This window comes from Bos grunniens, chromosome 7, assembly GCF_055505025.1.
Source record: "Bos grunniens cultivar Pamir isolate PY7600 chromosome 7, Bosgru_T2T1.0, whole genome shotgun sequence".
Lineage (NCBI taxonomy): Eukaryota > Metazoa > Chordata > Mammalia > Artiodactyla > Bovidae > Bos > Bos grunniens.
The window spans coordinates 43,486,769-43,501,865 of record NC_141171.1 but is presented as its reverse complement, the minus strand read 5'-3'; the positions used below and the strand labels follow the sequence as shown (position 1 = coordinate 43,501,865).

The following is a 15,097-nucleotide window of genomic DNA, read 5'->3' as shown; positions in this document are numbered from 1 at the left end:
CCAGAGTTTCAGTTTGGGAAGATGAGAAAGTTCTGGAGATGACGGTGGGAATGGTTGCACAACTGTGTCAATGTGCTGTGCTTGTGAACTCTGCAGGTTAAAATGGCAGAAACAGTAAACGTGTAGTTTACAGTCTTGGATGTTCTTAGATTTTTACTCTTGCTAATGAACTCCAGAATCAGTGCATTGATTCCCTGAAAACTCCTTTTCTTCTGGTTGGGGGCCTAGTGGGGGGCGCTGGGTGCAGGCCTGTCCACAGGTGTGGGGCCTCAGATGCGAGGTATGGATGTTCCACCAGCGGTACCAGCTCTCCTTTGGGGTCCCCCCCAACCCCCGCTTGTTGCTTGGGGATCGGTTCTGCTGCCGCAAGTCCCTGAGATTGGTCCAGACGCCAGCCTCAGAGCTTCAGGAAGTGGGCACCTTCCCGATTGTGACTCTGGGTCAGGCCATGCCTGAAGGTGGCACAGCCTGTTAAAAGTCCTTTGGTGGGGTCGCGTCTGGAACCGTTTGCAGGCCAGGCCAGGCTCCTCACAGGCACTTGGGTGCCTGGAGCCGGGTGCTTCTTACCTCCTCCATGGAGAAGTGGAGGTCCCCTCTGCCCTGCGGAGCACCTGTAAGTGTTCATAGATCTTTTCACGCATTCTGTCTTAAAAACTTAGGGGTCAGCACACTTGTTCTGTAAAGGCCAGAGGGTGAGTGTCTTGGCTGTGCTGGCCAGGTTGCCTTGCTGCAGTTACTCAACTCTGCTACCCCGCGGGGCAGAAGTGGCCATAAGTCACATGCAACCACAGGGTACGGCCTGGGCTTTTATCTTTGTTTGCCAAACTGCAGGCCACCTTCTGGGCTCTTAGGAAGCTTAGGCAGGGGCAGAGCTCTGACCACCACAGCTGGTCTTACCTAAGCTTGGGGAGGACAGCCGTTTTGGGGGGCTGTCCTGTCAGAAAGGGAGACCTAGCAGGTTCTACCATGATGGGATGTGAATCCATGTCATTCATCTCGTGAGTAGTTGGGTCTCTGCTTAGCCATCCCTGGCCCTCCAGGATAAACCTGTAGGAATGGAGGCAGAGCCTCGCCTCTTCCTGGCTATGCTGTCTTGGACAGTGGCTACTGTCTCCCTGAGGCTCTCTAGTCCACGTGGGTTTCCTGAGCCAGGAGTGCAGGGAAGTGATGCCTTGTGTCTATGTCCCCACGGCCACCTGGGCTCACACGCCCTATTGGGGTTGCCCTGCCATGTGGTGGAATTTCTATTCACAGCTCCCCCCACTGCCCCAGGCCCAGCGAGGAGCTGGGAACATTGCTGAGGAGCTGGGAACATTGCTCAGGCTGCTGCTGCCAGAGGAGGCAGGCTCAGGTTGAAGACTTTATTGTATGCAAAAGGAAAGTACACATTGGAAAACTCCACTGTGGGAACTTCCTGTATCCTAACACCAGTATCCAAACCCGCTCATCTGTAAGAACCAGTTTGTCTTGAGGCCAGCTGGCCCACTCTCCACAAGGCGTCCAGCCCTCCTCCCAGGTGCCCTGTGACCTCCTTGGCCTGGCTCAGGGTGGGCAGGGTCCTCCATCACATCAAGTCTGAGAGCGGGTGTGCAGAGTAGCGCAGGCAGAAGCTTCTGGGAAGGCGGATCAGTAATGCCCTGGCCGCTGTGGCCGGAAGGAGAGGCCTCTCAGTGACGTGTCCACGGGGGCGGGACCTGCCCACTACCCCAGCTACACAAACTCTGGCTGCCTCTTGCAGCTGTTGCCCCCTACCAGCCGCCCACCACGCAGCCTCACAGCTGGCAGCCAAGCTGCAGCCACGTTGTTGCACCGGTTGGTGGCGTTGCACTGGGTGGTGGTGGTGCACTGGCTGGTGTTGTTGCACTGGTTGGTGTTGTACTCGGAGAGCCTCCGGGCTGGCTCCTCCCCAGGGCCCTCCCAGGCCCCAGGCCCGTACTCGCCGGCTGTGGCACCCAGCTGCTCTTCGCTGCCGCTGCGGCTGCCCTGACTGCCCTCTGTGCCTGCCTCGCCGCCCTGCCTCTCCAGAAAACTGAGCCGGTGCAGTGCAGCCCCACCCACCGGGGACTGCAGGTCTGAGGCCTCCTCCAGCTCTGAGTCGGAGTCATTGGAGGCGACATGGGGTTCTGAAAAGTCCAAGGGAGAGGGACAGAGATTCAGAGGGACAGATGGACGGCCTGTGAGCTGGGGGTGGAACCACTGGGCATCTGCCTCTGGTGACACCAAGAGGCTCCCCCACCCCCCCAGCAGGCCTGTCTCCCTGCTCAGAACCCTCTCAAATCAGGTGCAGGGTCTCAGACACATGGGGTTGTTTCCACTTCTGCGTGCCTGTTTCTTGGACCTGGCAAAACACCTTGAAAGGGTATCTCTTTGCAAGGGTTTGTAACAGATTAAAGACAGGTAACACTTGTGTCTGGGGAAACAGTTCAGTCTGCAGCCCTTGACATGGACCCACTACATCACCCCCCATCTGCCCAGCACCTCCAGGGCCACCCCACTCACCAAGGACCCCATCCTCAGCCTCCTCTGTCAAGGGAAAGGCTGCACCCCCGCTGCCCCCCAGGTACGGTGCCTGGACCACCACCTCGGGTAGCTGGCTGGATACCCCATCCTGCAGAAGCAGAAGAGAGGTCAGGGAAGCGCCACGGTTCTGGCCATGCCACGTTCCATTTACTTTCTTGTAAGTTAACCAAGTAAAAACCCTAAAAACCATTAACACCCGCTGCAGCTGAGCATATGAGGGCTCTCAGCCCCCCATCCCATGTCTGGACAGTCTGAGCTCATACAAAGGGGGCTGAGTCCCTGTGGACACCAGCACTGGAGCCACTGTCCTGAAGCTACAACCAGGCATATCCCCTCCACAGCCTGCCTCCCCTAAAGGCAGCTGATGAGGCGTTAAAGATGTGCAGTGGGGACTGAGCATGGGAGCCAATGCTGCCTGGAAATAAGACCCTCTACCAAGGAGAGCAGCAGGCTGGACCCAGCTGAGCTTGTGGGAGCAAGGACACAAGGACAGGCTACAGAGCGGGCAGAAGTGGGAAACCAGAGGGGCCAGGACGGCTGGTCAAGCGCAGGTTCCACCCACAGATCTGAACCCACACTTCACCCAGTTCTTTGCTTAAAATGTGCCTTGAATGCCCCGGACAGCCCTGTCCAAGCCAAACATCTCCCAGCAGAACCCCCTGTATAATCCCCCCATAGGCAAGCAAGGTTCCTAGCCCCCACCATGCTCAGCCCTGCATCCCTCGTCCACAGTGGGAAGCCCTCACCTGGCCCCCTGGGGCCTCTTCGGGCTCCTCCTTGAAGACCAGGCTGAAGTGGGTGATGAGGGTCTCCACGATGCAGGCCTGGTGGGGGTAGTCCACCAGGGAGGAAAGGGACACCGTGGCCTCAGTGGGCCGGGGCCGCAGCAGCGTGGGCCCAAACACAATGCCCAGGTTCCCTGGTGTCATCTTGTTGTCCTGTTCCACCTCCACGATCCTGGGGGGTTGTAGGGTGCAGGGGCAGGTGTGAGCAGCTCCCAGGACCCTGCCACCCTTGACCCTGGCCGACTCGGCCCTCACCTGCGCAGGTGCCGCATCAGGTACCGCAGTGTGGCCCAGTTATCCCGAGGCAGGTCCCGTAGGAGTTCCCGCAACCGGCTCGCCATGGCCATGGCTGCAGCCTCCCTCTCTGTGGCATCCGGCCGACCCCGAGATGCTGCCTTGGCCTCGGCCTCGGCCTTCAGACTGTCTTTGGCCATCCCCACAAGCTCATGGTAGAAGCGGAAGGAAATGAGCGGCTCAGGGAGCTGCAAGGTGGCAAGGTCAAGTGTGGAGGGTCAGTAGGCAGGGCCCACAGACTGCTAGTCCTGCACTGGCCCCGCCCCTGACAGCGGCCCCGCCTCTACGTACAGGTCCCATCCACTCAATACTGACCGTGCCCCAGCTTAGCAACCACGCCCCTTCCTAGCGCTGGTCACGCCCCCAGCAGGCTCCCTGTCCAGCCTAGGAATTGCTCTGTCTTGTCACCATCTATCTTACCTGGCGCAGATAGAGCTTGAGGACATTGCTGATGTCGTGGGGTGAGGCTTGCGACAATTCCACCAGCTCCTTGCCATTCTCGAAGGCCTGGCACAGCTTCTCTACACGTGTCTTCACCCCATTGACCCGGTAGATGCCCTGTGAAAGCCTGCAGTCAGCAGGGGCCCATGCCTCTCCCTCCCTGTGCAGTCCCTTGGCTGGAGTCCCCGCTGTTGTGCCGGCGGTGGTCACCTTGGTGCGCAGCGCCCGCTGCTCGATCTCAAAGATACACTTCTTGATGATGAAGGGCACGCCGTCGGGGGTGCTGCAGGCAGCACGGCTGAAGTCCTGGCCAAAGAGCTGCAGACGGCCCTGCAGCTTCTTGTGGCCACACTGGATGGCCAGGGTCTCCAGGCACTTCTTGTGGCAGGCCAGGCAGCACTGGGGGTGGGCAGTGTGAGCAGCCCTACCTGACTCTGGTCCAGCTCAGACATCCCTGGCTCCATCTCCTGCCTCATCTCAGTGCACGCGCACACAAACACACACCCCCACCCCACCCCTGACTCCCCACCACAGTGCAGCTTCTGAAATAGTTTTCACCCTTCAGCCTGGGCTCCTCCCACTGCTCTGGCCCCACCTCCAGACCGCAGGTGCTCTCTCCCGACATGGGACGCACATCCAGGCGCCTGGCTCCCCTGGACCCGACCGGAACCACTCACCTCCTCACACTCGGCGCCCTGGAAGTACACGTAGCTGTTGCATTCCCGGCACTTGGCCGGTGTGCGGAGCTTCCGAAGCCGGTGGGTCCGGGCCGCCTTGGACAGCCCCACGTGGCGGAAGGGCCCGCTGGGCACAGCCACAGGCAGCTCTGGAGTCATGCCATTGAGGTCAGCTGGTGGGGGAGGGGGAAGGTGGTCAGTGTCACCGAGGGAGGTCAAGGCCAGACCCACAGAGAGTCTCCAAACCCTTCCTTCCCCCACTGCCCCGTTTAGAGGCTCCCTCACCCTGATCAAAGGCTGATGCCCCTGCACTGCCCTCCTGGTCGGCCAGCTCCTCGTTGGACGACATGGTGCCACAGGAAGACATACGCTCAAACTTCTTAAAGTCCTCTGAGCAGGAAACAGGGTGTCAGAGGCTCCCCCTGCACCCCCACCCCTGCTGCCCGCTGCACAATGAGCCCACTGAAGCCTGGGATGGGTCGCAGTGTTCCACCTCCCGCTGACCCAGCAGGCCCCTTCACCTGAGCCAGGGCTGGGGTCCAGACTGGCCTCCGAATCCGAGATGGAGATGGGCCACGACTTGTGCACCTGGTGGCCCCGCCCACCTGTGAAAGAAGTATCCCCAGTGAAGGTCTGAGGGGGGCTGCAAGGGGGCTGCGTCCGCCCCCTCTTGGCACTCACCCCTGCGCTCCTTGGCAATCTCTCCCTGGCTGGGCCCGCCGTCCTCCGGGGGGCTACTGGCAGCCTCTGCCCCCACAGCATCGCTGACATTGAAGCTGCTTTTCCGAGCACGCAGGACTGGGGACCTGGTGGGACCAACAGCCAAAAGGAGGGGCTGTGATGGGGGTCACAAGGGCTCCCTGCCCCTGCCCTCATCTCAGGCAGGAAGTCTGGCTCCCTGGGCATGCGCAGAAGGTAGTGTACCAGGCACTGGCGGACACGTGGGGCTCGAAGTCGTAGTGCACATCAGGCTCCTCGCCGCGCTGCAGCTGGCGCACATGGGAAGCGTACTGCTGGCCTGGGTCGTACAGCTTGCTGCTCTCATACAGCATGTGGAAGTGCACGGGCAGTGGGGCCGTCTGCGTGTGCATCATCTGGTAATATGAGATGGTGGCCTGTGGACGGGCGGGAGGTGAGCGCTAGTGGTCCTGGCACCTGACAGGTAGGTGCTCCTCCCACCTCTCCAGGGGAGCCCCAGTGCGCACCGACTTGATGGTCTGGTCACTCTGCCGGATGACCTCCTGGATCTGCCGTAGTGCCGTCACCTTGGTATCCTCCAGCTCCTGCTTCTGTGTCTTAGCATCGGCCACGCATGTACGGTAGGTGGCCATTGCTTCCTCCGCCTGGGGTGGGGGTGGTAGGTGGGCGGTTGCCCAGGGAAGCATTAGCCCACGGTTCAGCCCTCAGGGCATCTTCAGGCCCCACAAAGAAATCAACTAGGTACAAAAGGATGGGAAGGCATTCCTGCCAGGAGGCAGAGCCTGGACAAGGGACCGGAGGTGGGCAATTCTGTACAGGGCGTGAGGATCTGTCACCATGGGCCTTGCCCTCCATCACTGGCCCTCACCTTGTTCTTGGCCTCCTCCTCCAGGCGACGACGCTTGTCCAGGGTCTTGGAGGCTGCACCCCCTGCACCGGGCCCAATGTTGGCTTGCTCCTCCTCCGCCTTGGCCACCAGGAAGCGGGCCTTGTCATGGTCCTCGCAGCGCTGCATGTAGCCCTGCTTGGCCTTGCGGAGATTGGACTCTGCCTCTTGCTGTGGGTGTGGCAGTGAGCAGATGACCCCAGTCAGTCAAATACACATTAGAGACCTCTGCCACCCACATCTCTTGTGCACAGATCCTGTGGCCAGTGAAACAAACGGGACTGATGGTGGAAGAGCAGGAGGTGACACCCATAGTGGGACCCTGGGAGGAGCCAGCATCTGGCCTGCCCATTTTACAGCTGGGGAAGGTAAGGCTCAGCTAAGCTCTGAAGGAGACACCGACGACATCATCCTCTTGACACCTACACCCACGCCCACCACAGTGACTTGCGCTTCTGTCTCTTTCACTTCCCTTCTTACAGACGAGACCAGTGAGGTCGCCCAGACAGGAAGTGAGGCACCCTCAAAGAGCACTCAGTTAAAACCCAGTGAGCCTTCTGGGGGCCACACCTTACAGCCTACACCATCAGAAGCTCAAACATATAAGAATTCATATGAGTACTAGTAGAAACATAGCACAGGGAAGGCCTTTCCATGTGACACAGAACCGAGAAACCATAAAAGGAAAGACTACTACTAACGATCACGGGTTTCAACTGGGAAAACAGGCCAACGGGTTAAATAAAAAATCAAAAATCAAAACAATAAACTGGGGGTGAAGGAGTCTGTAACACGTATCATCCAAAGCTGGGTTCTCTAATAGGTAGAACGCTCTGGGAAGTCAATAAGAAACAGGCTATTGTCCAGTCCAAGGTAAACAAAGGATACGAACTGAGAGCTCACAGAAGAGGAAGAGCGTGGCTGTGGCTCTGGAGGTCAGCCTCCCACACTCATCCCCCATGACCCAGCCATTATCTTTTGGGCACTGATCTGAGATGAATGCTAGGTCACAGGTCTGAGTAACAGGGGCACAAGCTCATCAGAGCAGTGATGTTTGAAACAGCAACAGCTCAACCACAACTAAACTCCATCAATAGGGACGTACTGAAATGCGCCACATGGCTCTGTAGCTGAGAATGCCTAGCTAAGAGAAAGGCAGGAGGGGTTTCACGTGGACTGAGACGGGGCAAGTCCCTGAATATGGAGGTGTGTTTAAAAGATCAGAAGCAGAATGGGGTACTCGGCAAGCTGTCATCAGGTGTGCAAAAGTTGGGGAGAAGGGCATTTGCCAGACATGCTAGATGGAGCTGCAGGACTCCACTAACTGGAGCTGGTTTCACCACCTACCCTGTTAACACACCTAAAAAGCAACACAAAAGATTCTAGTGCCTTGGAACTGCCCAAAAAGAGGTGAGAAGAGTAACCTGGAGGAAGAAGCTGGAGCATCCACCAGACCTGGTGAGCCCGTTTGGTCTACCCCAGACCTGCTCCTGGCAGCCACAGGTGACCCTGTTCCCCCGTGACAGCGAACTCTGACACTGAGGGGGGCCCCAGGGCCAGGGCCAGGGCCTTTCCTACCACAGCTTGGAGGTCAGGAGCCTGAAGCAGCTTGGAGGCAGGACCCGCCTCACATGGGCACAGGGCACTCTGCACGATGTCGGTAAAACTCGGGAAATCTTCATCTGGGTGCGTACCAGAGGACTGTGCATGTGTGAGCTGGCCGCCCTGGCCCCTCCCAGCCCCCGTGCCCCACCCGTGGTACCAGCTTCCTCTGGGCGCGGTGCCAGGACTCTTTGATCTCCTTCCTTCGCTTCTCATGTTCGAGCCGCCGCAGATTCAGGGGCTTGGGAGAGACAAGTGTGAGTGGGGACCCCGGCACCTTCCATCCCGCCCACCCTCCCAGGTACAGCCTACCTGCATGAAGGTCTGGGTCAGCAGCGTGCCCACTGCCTGCACCAGGCCATGGCCGAACTCCAGGTCCTGTTCCAGCGCCAGTGAGTAGATGGACAGGAGGGGCATGTGCGGCTGTGGGGTGGGGCCGGCATCAGGGTCACGTGGGGGTGGGCCAGGAGCCCCCCTGCTCCCTCAACCGCCTTTGTACAGACTGGAAACCCCTTTTTTCCGGTCCATCCTGGAGGTATTGAGACTCACATCCAGGCCTGAGGAACCCTGCCCGGTGCCCCACCCACCCAGACACTCCCCCCAAGTTCCCCACCTCCTGCATGACACTCTGTCTGCAGTTCTGGACGATCTTCTGCAGGCCTTTGGCAAAATCCATCTCTGCAGGGGAAGGGGTGTGAGGGCAGGGGGGCAGAGGGGGCCTCCAGCCAGACCCCACCCTGCAGACCCTAGCTCTCACCCAGCGCGCTCCGCTTCTCCAGGTAGCCGATGAGGTCCTTCATGTATTTGGCCATGTTCTTGGCGTACTGCAGGGCAGCGTCCACGCCCCCCTCACAGCGCTGCAGCAGGGTGTCCACGTCCTCCGGGGACAGGCAGCCTGCAGAGTAGACACCCCTCAGCCCAGGCTCCACCCCTGCCCAGCCCTCCCCTGCCCCAGCCCACCCCTCCTCCCATCCACCACCCCAGTCCTCTGCCACTTGCTGGGCTCAGGGACTCACCCGCATCACACTCCTCACCGCTGGGGGGGGCACTCTCACTCGCCTGTCCATACAGGTTCTCCATGGACTATATCAGAAGGAGACAGGTGAGTCCAGCCTGGGCTTGGCCCTGTTTGAGGCCCACCCTGCAGGAGACAGTCGCCACCCCCCTGGACAGAGCGAGTGGCCGTGGTCCACAGAGGGAACAGGGGCACTCACCCACCCTGCCAGCCTGACCCCAAGCGATATGCAGGCCACCCTTGCTCACCTGGCCTGGGTCCCCAGGGGGCACGGACAGGAGGATGCTGCTGTCCACTTCACCCATGAGGAACTCGGATACACTGCAGGGTAGAGGGGCAAGTGTCAAGGGGCACATGGGTCCACATGGGTCCCCACCCTTCCCCACCCCCACTCGTCCCCACGCCTACCCCAAACTCACGTGCTGCTAAAGGAGACAGCAATGGTCTCCAAGGCCTTCTCAAACTCCTGCTTGTCTGACTCATTGTTGCACTCATAATGGAAGGCTGGGGACAGACAAGGATGAGAGAGGTTGGCCCAGTCTGTTTGGGAGGTGACCAACCGTGCAACTAATTGAGGGGGGAACATTGGAGCTGTTGTGTCCATCACACTCCTATGCATCCTTCAAAACCCACTTCAAACATCCCCTCCTTCAGAAAGCCCTCCCAGACAGAAAGCTCTCTGTGCCTCGTCCCAGCCGGCTGACCTTTGACTTTGGCAATGAGGGTGCCAGCAGCCGTGAGTGTCTCCACAGTGTTCAGCAGTGGGTACTTGGAGATGACCTGGTGCATCACACGGAGGGCCTCACCCAGGCACTCATGGGCCAGTGGCCGGCGGGCCTCAAGGAGTTCTGCCAGGTAGAGTGGGTATGAGCAGGGAGGAAGGGAAAGCCTGTCCACCTAACCACCCAACCCTAACACTTCTCTCCCCAGGTGGGGAGACTGAGGCAGAGGAGGGAGAAGGCAACTGCCTGAGGCTCAGTGTGTGATCTCAGGGGGTGGGGTGGGGTGGACTGTCCCTCTCTGGACTGCTGGCCAGGTCGACAAAGGCCAGATGTCAGTCTAGACAGTCCTGCTTAGAACACCCTTTCCTGTCACTCCAGAAAATAACCTTCCACTGTCGTCCAAGTTGCAAAGCTCTGTTCAGTTCTCTCCTGGCCCTGCCGGCCTGGGAACTGAGGCTTAAACACCCCATTATCTCTCTCCAGACAACCACCCTATGAGGCAGGCCCTGTTATCACTTCCATTTAGAAGATGAGGAAACTGAGGCACACAGGGGAGAAGTCATTTCGCAAGGATCACACAGCTTTTCTAGCTCTGAAGATAGAAGGACACTGCCTGGCTTTATCACGAGGGCAGTGGGAAGCCATGGAAGGTGTCAGAGCAAAGAAAGGTCAAGGTGTGACCTACATCTTTGAGGGAGGCTTTAAGTGCCCTCCTCAGATATTCTTAACTGGAAAAAAAGCAGAGTGTGCAGGCAGAACATGCACCATGTAGTGGAAACAAAACTAAAGAAGCTTGTAGATGGTGAAGGAATGAGCAGACCTGCTGACACCCAGGAGGGTCCTACCTGTACCTCCCCCACCTGTGCGCTTCTGACTCAGCCTGGTAGGTGATACTCAAAAAAAAGGACTCTGGAAATAGGTGTCTGATCCCTTTTCAACACCGAGGACTTCCACTGAATACCAGACTCCCACTGAATACCACCGACAGGGAGACCCCTATGGAGTCCTTGGCCCCAACATTCCTCGGATTCAGGACTTGCGCCTGAATCAGCGGGGAGCTTCGGGAGGCCGGAAGGAGCTTCAGGAATCCAGGGAGGCCGGCCACGCCCCTTCCCCAGACATTCCTCCCAGGCACCCCGCCCCTCGTGTCTCCTGGGCCTCCGCCACCTGGGTCCCCGCAGCACCCCAACCAGGGCAGGTGGGACTCTGACGAAGCCCAGACATGCCCAGCTCTGCACCAGCCAAGGTAAGCGCCCGGCAGCCTTGTGTCCCCAGTGGGCCGGCAAATGCCCAGAGCACCACGTGCTCCTGACCAGAGCCTGCACCCCCACACCCCGCCCATCCCCTCACCTCGGGGCCCTGCCTGGCAGCGCACAGGCCTCTGGTCCAGCGCGGGGTGCACCGTCCCGCAGATACACATGGTATACCATCAGAGCGCAGGGATCGTGAATGCGCACGACGGCCTAGGGTCTTTGGTACCGGGTTTTCATCAGCCAAACCAGCTCTGGCCGGTCCGAAGACCCCGCCCCCGCCGAGGAAAGCTCCGCCCCCGGAGTCCTGCGAGCCCTGGCTGGGGTTCTCAGCTCCCCAAACTCAAGGATCAGGACTCAGACCTGAGTAGACGAGGAGATGTGACTCCATTCGGGATCGGGCTGCCAAGGGCAGACAGAGAAACAGGCCCAGGTACATGGTGTGGAGAGGTGCAGGGAGACCCCGCCCACGTGGATCCCTGCACTTACTGCCTCCCAAGCTGAAAGCCGTTCTGGCTATCCCACAACTATCATTGTAGGCTGAGGACCTCTGGTCACAGCCAGCATCCGTGCAGGGCGTGTCGTTGCCCCATTTCACAGATGAAATACCAGGGTCTCCCAGGCCAGCAGGGGCAGCACCAGCATTCAAACCCAAATCCTCTCTACTCCAGTCCCTTCCCTCTGCCCAGGGCTGCCCCAAGGTGCAAAGAAGGGGGCCCCTGCCCTGGCCATCCTCCTGCACAATGCCCACAGGCTCAGCTCCACCCAGGCCTGGCCTCCAAGGAAGCGCTAGGATCGGAAAGGAACCGAGATTAAAGAGTTTCCCCAGGAAACAAGTCCAGCTCCACCCCAGGACCAGATAACCCCACAGGCTGACACCACCCCCACAGCAGAGGCTTGGCCAGCAAGGGAGCTCCCCATTACAGCCTTTAAAGCTGAGGTCCCTCTCCAGGTGGAGGTTGAACCTGGGCTCTGGCTCAGGTGAGCCAGAGTCAGGGGGCCACCCTGGGCCTCAGTTTCCTCATCCGTAAAATGGGCACATGAAAGGAGCAAGCCAGGGTGTTTAGCATGGCACTGGCACTGCGGTTTCCTGCAGGAGAGATCACAGTGCCCTCCTTGGCTGTTAGGGACAAACAGGAAGCAGATGAAAATAACTCGGCAGGAAGCTGAGCTGTCAGCGGACGCGTGGAGAAAACGGAACTGCCATCCACAGCCCGCTCACTGCTGCAGCTTACGTGCCGGTCCTGCCCCTCATCCCTCCTGAGTCTCTCTCTGTCCAGACCTCAGCGTGCCTCTCATTCACTTCAGTCCAACATGCAGATCTGACCTTGTTCCACCTCTGCTCTGACACCTTCTATGGCTCCCCAGCACCCTCAGGATAACATCCAGGGTCCCTCTGCTTGCCATTCTCAATGTCTTCAGCCTTACACATTTCATACACCTGAACCTTATTCCCCCAAATGCATCTCTACTTTGTATTTCTATGCACATGACATTCCTTCTACCTCAATGCCTTTCCTTCCTAGTTGCCACTGAACTCCTATTCATCTGTCAGAACCCTAGCTGCAATGTCTTTTTCCACAAAGCCCTCCGAACCATTTCCATCTGAGCCTCCCCAAGTCCTTCCCCAACTCTGTGCTGACCCCCTAGGTTTTAAGGTCTGACCCTGCTTTCCTCCACCCAGGCCTTGGTGTCCCTGCCAGTTCTCACCATCATGCAGAACACACTCCTTCAGTTTCTCAAGACCCTCGGCAAAGCGGGCCACGTCAGCCAGCAGGTGGGAGATGTCCTCCACGGTGTCTGGGCAGGGTCCCTGGATGGGTGCCTCGGCCGGGCTGGCCGCAGACAGTGGGCTGCGATGGCTGCGGCCCAGCGTCCAAGTGCTGGCCCCCGACAGAGGGAAGCCAGCAGCGCTGGCATGGCGGCTCAGGCTGGTTGGCCTCTTGAGAGTGCCCGTGGCCTTAGCATTCGAGGCCACACTTGGGGGTTCTAGGCTGGGCCCCAGGGACACTGCATCAGCCCCGTCTCTCCTAGGCAGCTCCTGGGAGGGTAGGGGGAGCTGGTAAAGCAGGTGCTCCCATTGGGCCCTGCCTCAGTTTCCCTGGAAGTGAAGTGGGGCTCTGGAGGGTCTTCAGCCTGACCCCATAGGGGTCAGAGGCCACAGGTCAGAGGGCTGAGATTTGGTGTTGGGCCCCTCCCACACCTGTTACCCAACGTCCTCTCCTGGAGCTTTCACAAACAACGTCTCTGCCCAAACCACAGCCGGGGTGGGGGAGGGGCGCCCCACTTCCGGAGGTAAGGAAGGGAGGGGGGTAAGGGGGAAGGGAGAGGGGTAGGGCTGGGGTCTCCTGAGCTGTCTCAGTAGAGGCCACTGCAGATGCCTACTCATTGGTAGACACCTCCTCAGTTCCTGTCCTCTGAGGGTCCAGCAGACTCCTGAGCCCACAGACACCGCAGGCCCTGTAGATGCCCCCAGGCTTGCACCAGGCCTGCCCCCGTGGGTCTCCTTCCACAGTCTGCTCCCTTATAAACCTTCTGCCTAACAGCCTGGCTATAGCTCTCACATCTAACGGTGCCTGGAGACCCCAAATTCCCTGAGCCCCCACCTGAAGGAGTCCAGGCCCAATGTACCCATACCCTGGTACCCACCCCACCACTCCTGGACCCCACAGCCGGCACTGGACAGGGTGGGAGGGTGCATGGCCGTCCCAAGGGCTCCTACCGTAAGCTGAATGCGAGGATCCCAGCCCATCCTGCGAAGCCCCTGCAGTCCAGCCTGGTGGGGGCTGTAGCTGGCTCGTACCCCCCGCCACTGGCCCAGCATGTCACTGCCCGGCCCTGCCCTGCTGGGCCTGATCACAGGGTGTCCTCCTGCCCTGGTGCTGCCCAGCTGTCGCTCTAAGGTCCCCGCCTGCCCCGTGCTCCCCTTAGAGGCTCACTCACCCCCGAGGGCTGTGGGCAGGGGCTTCCCGCCCTGTTCTTTTTCGAGATAGACGGGGTTTTCATGAGCTCTCTCTTCTTCCTGGAGAACATGGCGGGGCCAGGCCCGAGAAGCCCAAGGGGGCCTGGCTGGGGGAGGTAGGCCAGGGGTCTCAGTACCACAGCTCCTGGTGTTGGTGGCCTCGGGACCACATTGCCGCTGGCCACCCCCTCCTCAGCTGTCAGGCTCACGTGACAGGCACAGCCCTCATTGGCGGGCGCTTCCCCCCACAGGAAAAGGCCTCCGGAGGCGGTGACTCAGACCCGCCCCTGACCCTCCCCAGCTTCAGCCTCAGCCTGCCCCTCTGCACAGTGGGCTCGAAGGTGGGGTCCCAGGCCCCACCCCCAGCTTCCGCTTTCCTGAGCTCTGCGTGTGCATGTTTGCTGAGGTGCCCTGCCTGGCGGCAATGCCCCAGGCAAGACACTGATGCCCCAGGCACGATCCCGGCAGGGACACAGCGATTGCAGAGATGCTCACCCCCACTCAGCCACACCCAGATGCACCCAAGAGTGCAGATACCTGAACACGACGGACATGTGGGGACACAGACTTTGACATATGCTCAGAAGCCACCCAGCTCCACTGATGCAATGGGTACCCTGGACACAGGCACCTGCCTTCCAGTCCTCCCACCGCTCCTCTGTGTGGCCGCCTTCCACCCTTTGGCAACTCCCCGTGAAGACCCCAGGGAACAGTGCATGGTATAGTGGGTTGCCTTCCCTCCATCCATCTCCCACCCCCACCCCTGATTCTACATTCTGGGGACACTCAGCAGAACAGGTTAACCCTAACGCTAACTGCTGAGGCCACCATGCCACCTCCTCCCTCCCTGGCTTGGCCCCCAGACCTGGGGTGTTGGCAATGTGTATAGCACCCCCTGTACCCTCTCCCCCATAACCACCTCTTCTCTTGGAACCCCCCTAATCTGAGCCTTTTCCCCTCCCCCAGTCTTCCTCCCCTCCCCTTCTGGAGTCTCACCCTCTCATCCCCTATACCTTCCCCACTATTGGCCCCCACTGACCTCAGGTGGGAGGGGTGGATCTCCCGGGCACAGGGCACGCAGGCCACAGCCCCTCACGGCAAACCCAGTTCTCCAGGCCCGGGTCCATCCACTAACCCATCCCAGAAGGCCCTTGAGGATCCTCTGCCCACCACTCATCGCTCTGGATGCCAGGATCGGAGGGTGAGGGCCCACTGCAGGGCTGGCTAGCTGGTGGGCCTCTGCC

General features: G+C 59.7%; 1 protein-coding gene across 4 annotated transcripts; it reads right to left on the bottom strand.

Moving 5' to 3' along the window:
- Positions 1 to 1,347: 1,347 nt before the first annotated feature.
- On the bottom strand, positions 1,348 to 15,030 carry ARHGAP45 (Rho GTPase activating protein 45). Of its 4 annotated transcripts, none has more exons than XM_086411304.1 (23): positions 14,893 to 15,030; positions 12,602 to 12,932; positions 9,624 to 9,767; positions 9,339 to 9,423; positions 9,168 to 9,240; positions 8,921 to 8,987; positions 8,662 to 8,799; positions 8,518 to 8,582; positions 8,217 to 8,327; positions 8,065 to 8,145; positions 6,285 to 6,473; positions 5,923 to 6,060; positions 5,642 to 5,832; positions 5,399 to 5,523; positions 5,239 to 5,322; positions 5,003 to 5,107; positions 4,718 to 4,890; positions 4,251 to 4,439; positions 4,020 to 4,157; positions 3,561 to 3,787; positions 3,267 to 3,477; positions 2,500 to 2,608; positions 1,348 to 2,123 (listed from the first exon to the last, which is right to left on the bottom strand). In XM_086411304.1, exons 1-23 carry the CDS (start codon positions 15,028 to 15,030, stop codon positions 1,711 to 1,713), a joined length of 3,525 nt encoding a protein of 1,174 aa, XP_086267430.1. In that variant the 3' UTR covers positions 1,348 to 1,710. The 4 variants fall into 4 exon arrangements, with proteins under 4 accessions (XP_086267430.1, XP_086267427.1, XP_086267426.1 ...); XM_086411301.1 differs by lacking the exon at positions 14,893 to 15,030 and adding an exon at positions 13,835 to 14,094; XM_086411300.1 differs by lacking the exon at positions 14,893 to 15,030 and adding an exon at positions 13,614 to 13,827.
- Between the last annotated feature and the right edge of the window lie 67 nt (positions 15,031 to 15,097).

Bases quoted from the DNA above. Each gene is read 5' to 3' on its own strand.
- ARHGAP45 (XM_086411304.1), bottom strand. From the start codon at position 15,030: ATGAGTGGTGGGCAGAGGATCCTCAAGGGCCTTCTGGGATGGGTTAGT. The intron at 4,440-4,717 runs GTGAGTGGTTCC...GCCCACCCCCAG, and splicing joins AGGGCGCCGAGTGTGAGGAG to TGCTGCCTGGCCTGCCACAA. The intron at 2,609-3,266 runs GTGAGGGCTTCC...CTGCTTCTGCAG, and splicing joins AAGAGGCCCCAGGGGGCCAG to GATGGGGTATCCAGCCAGCT.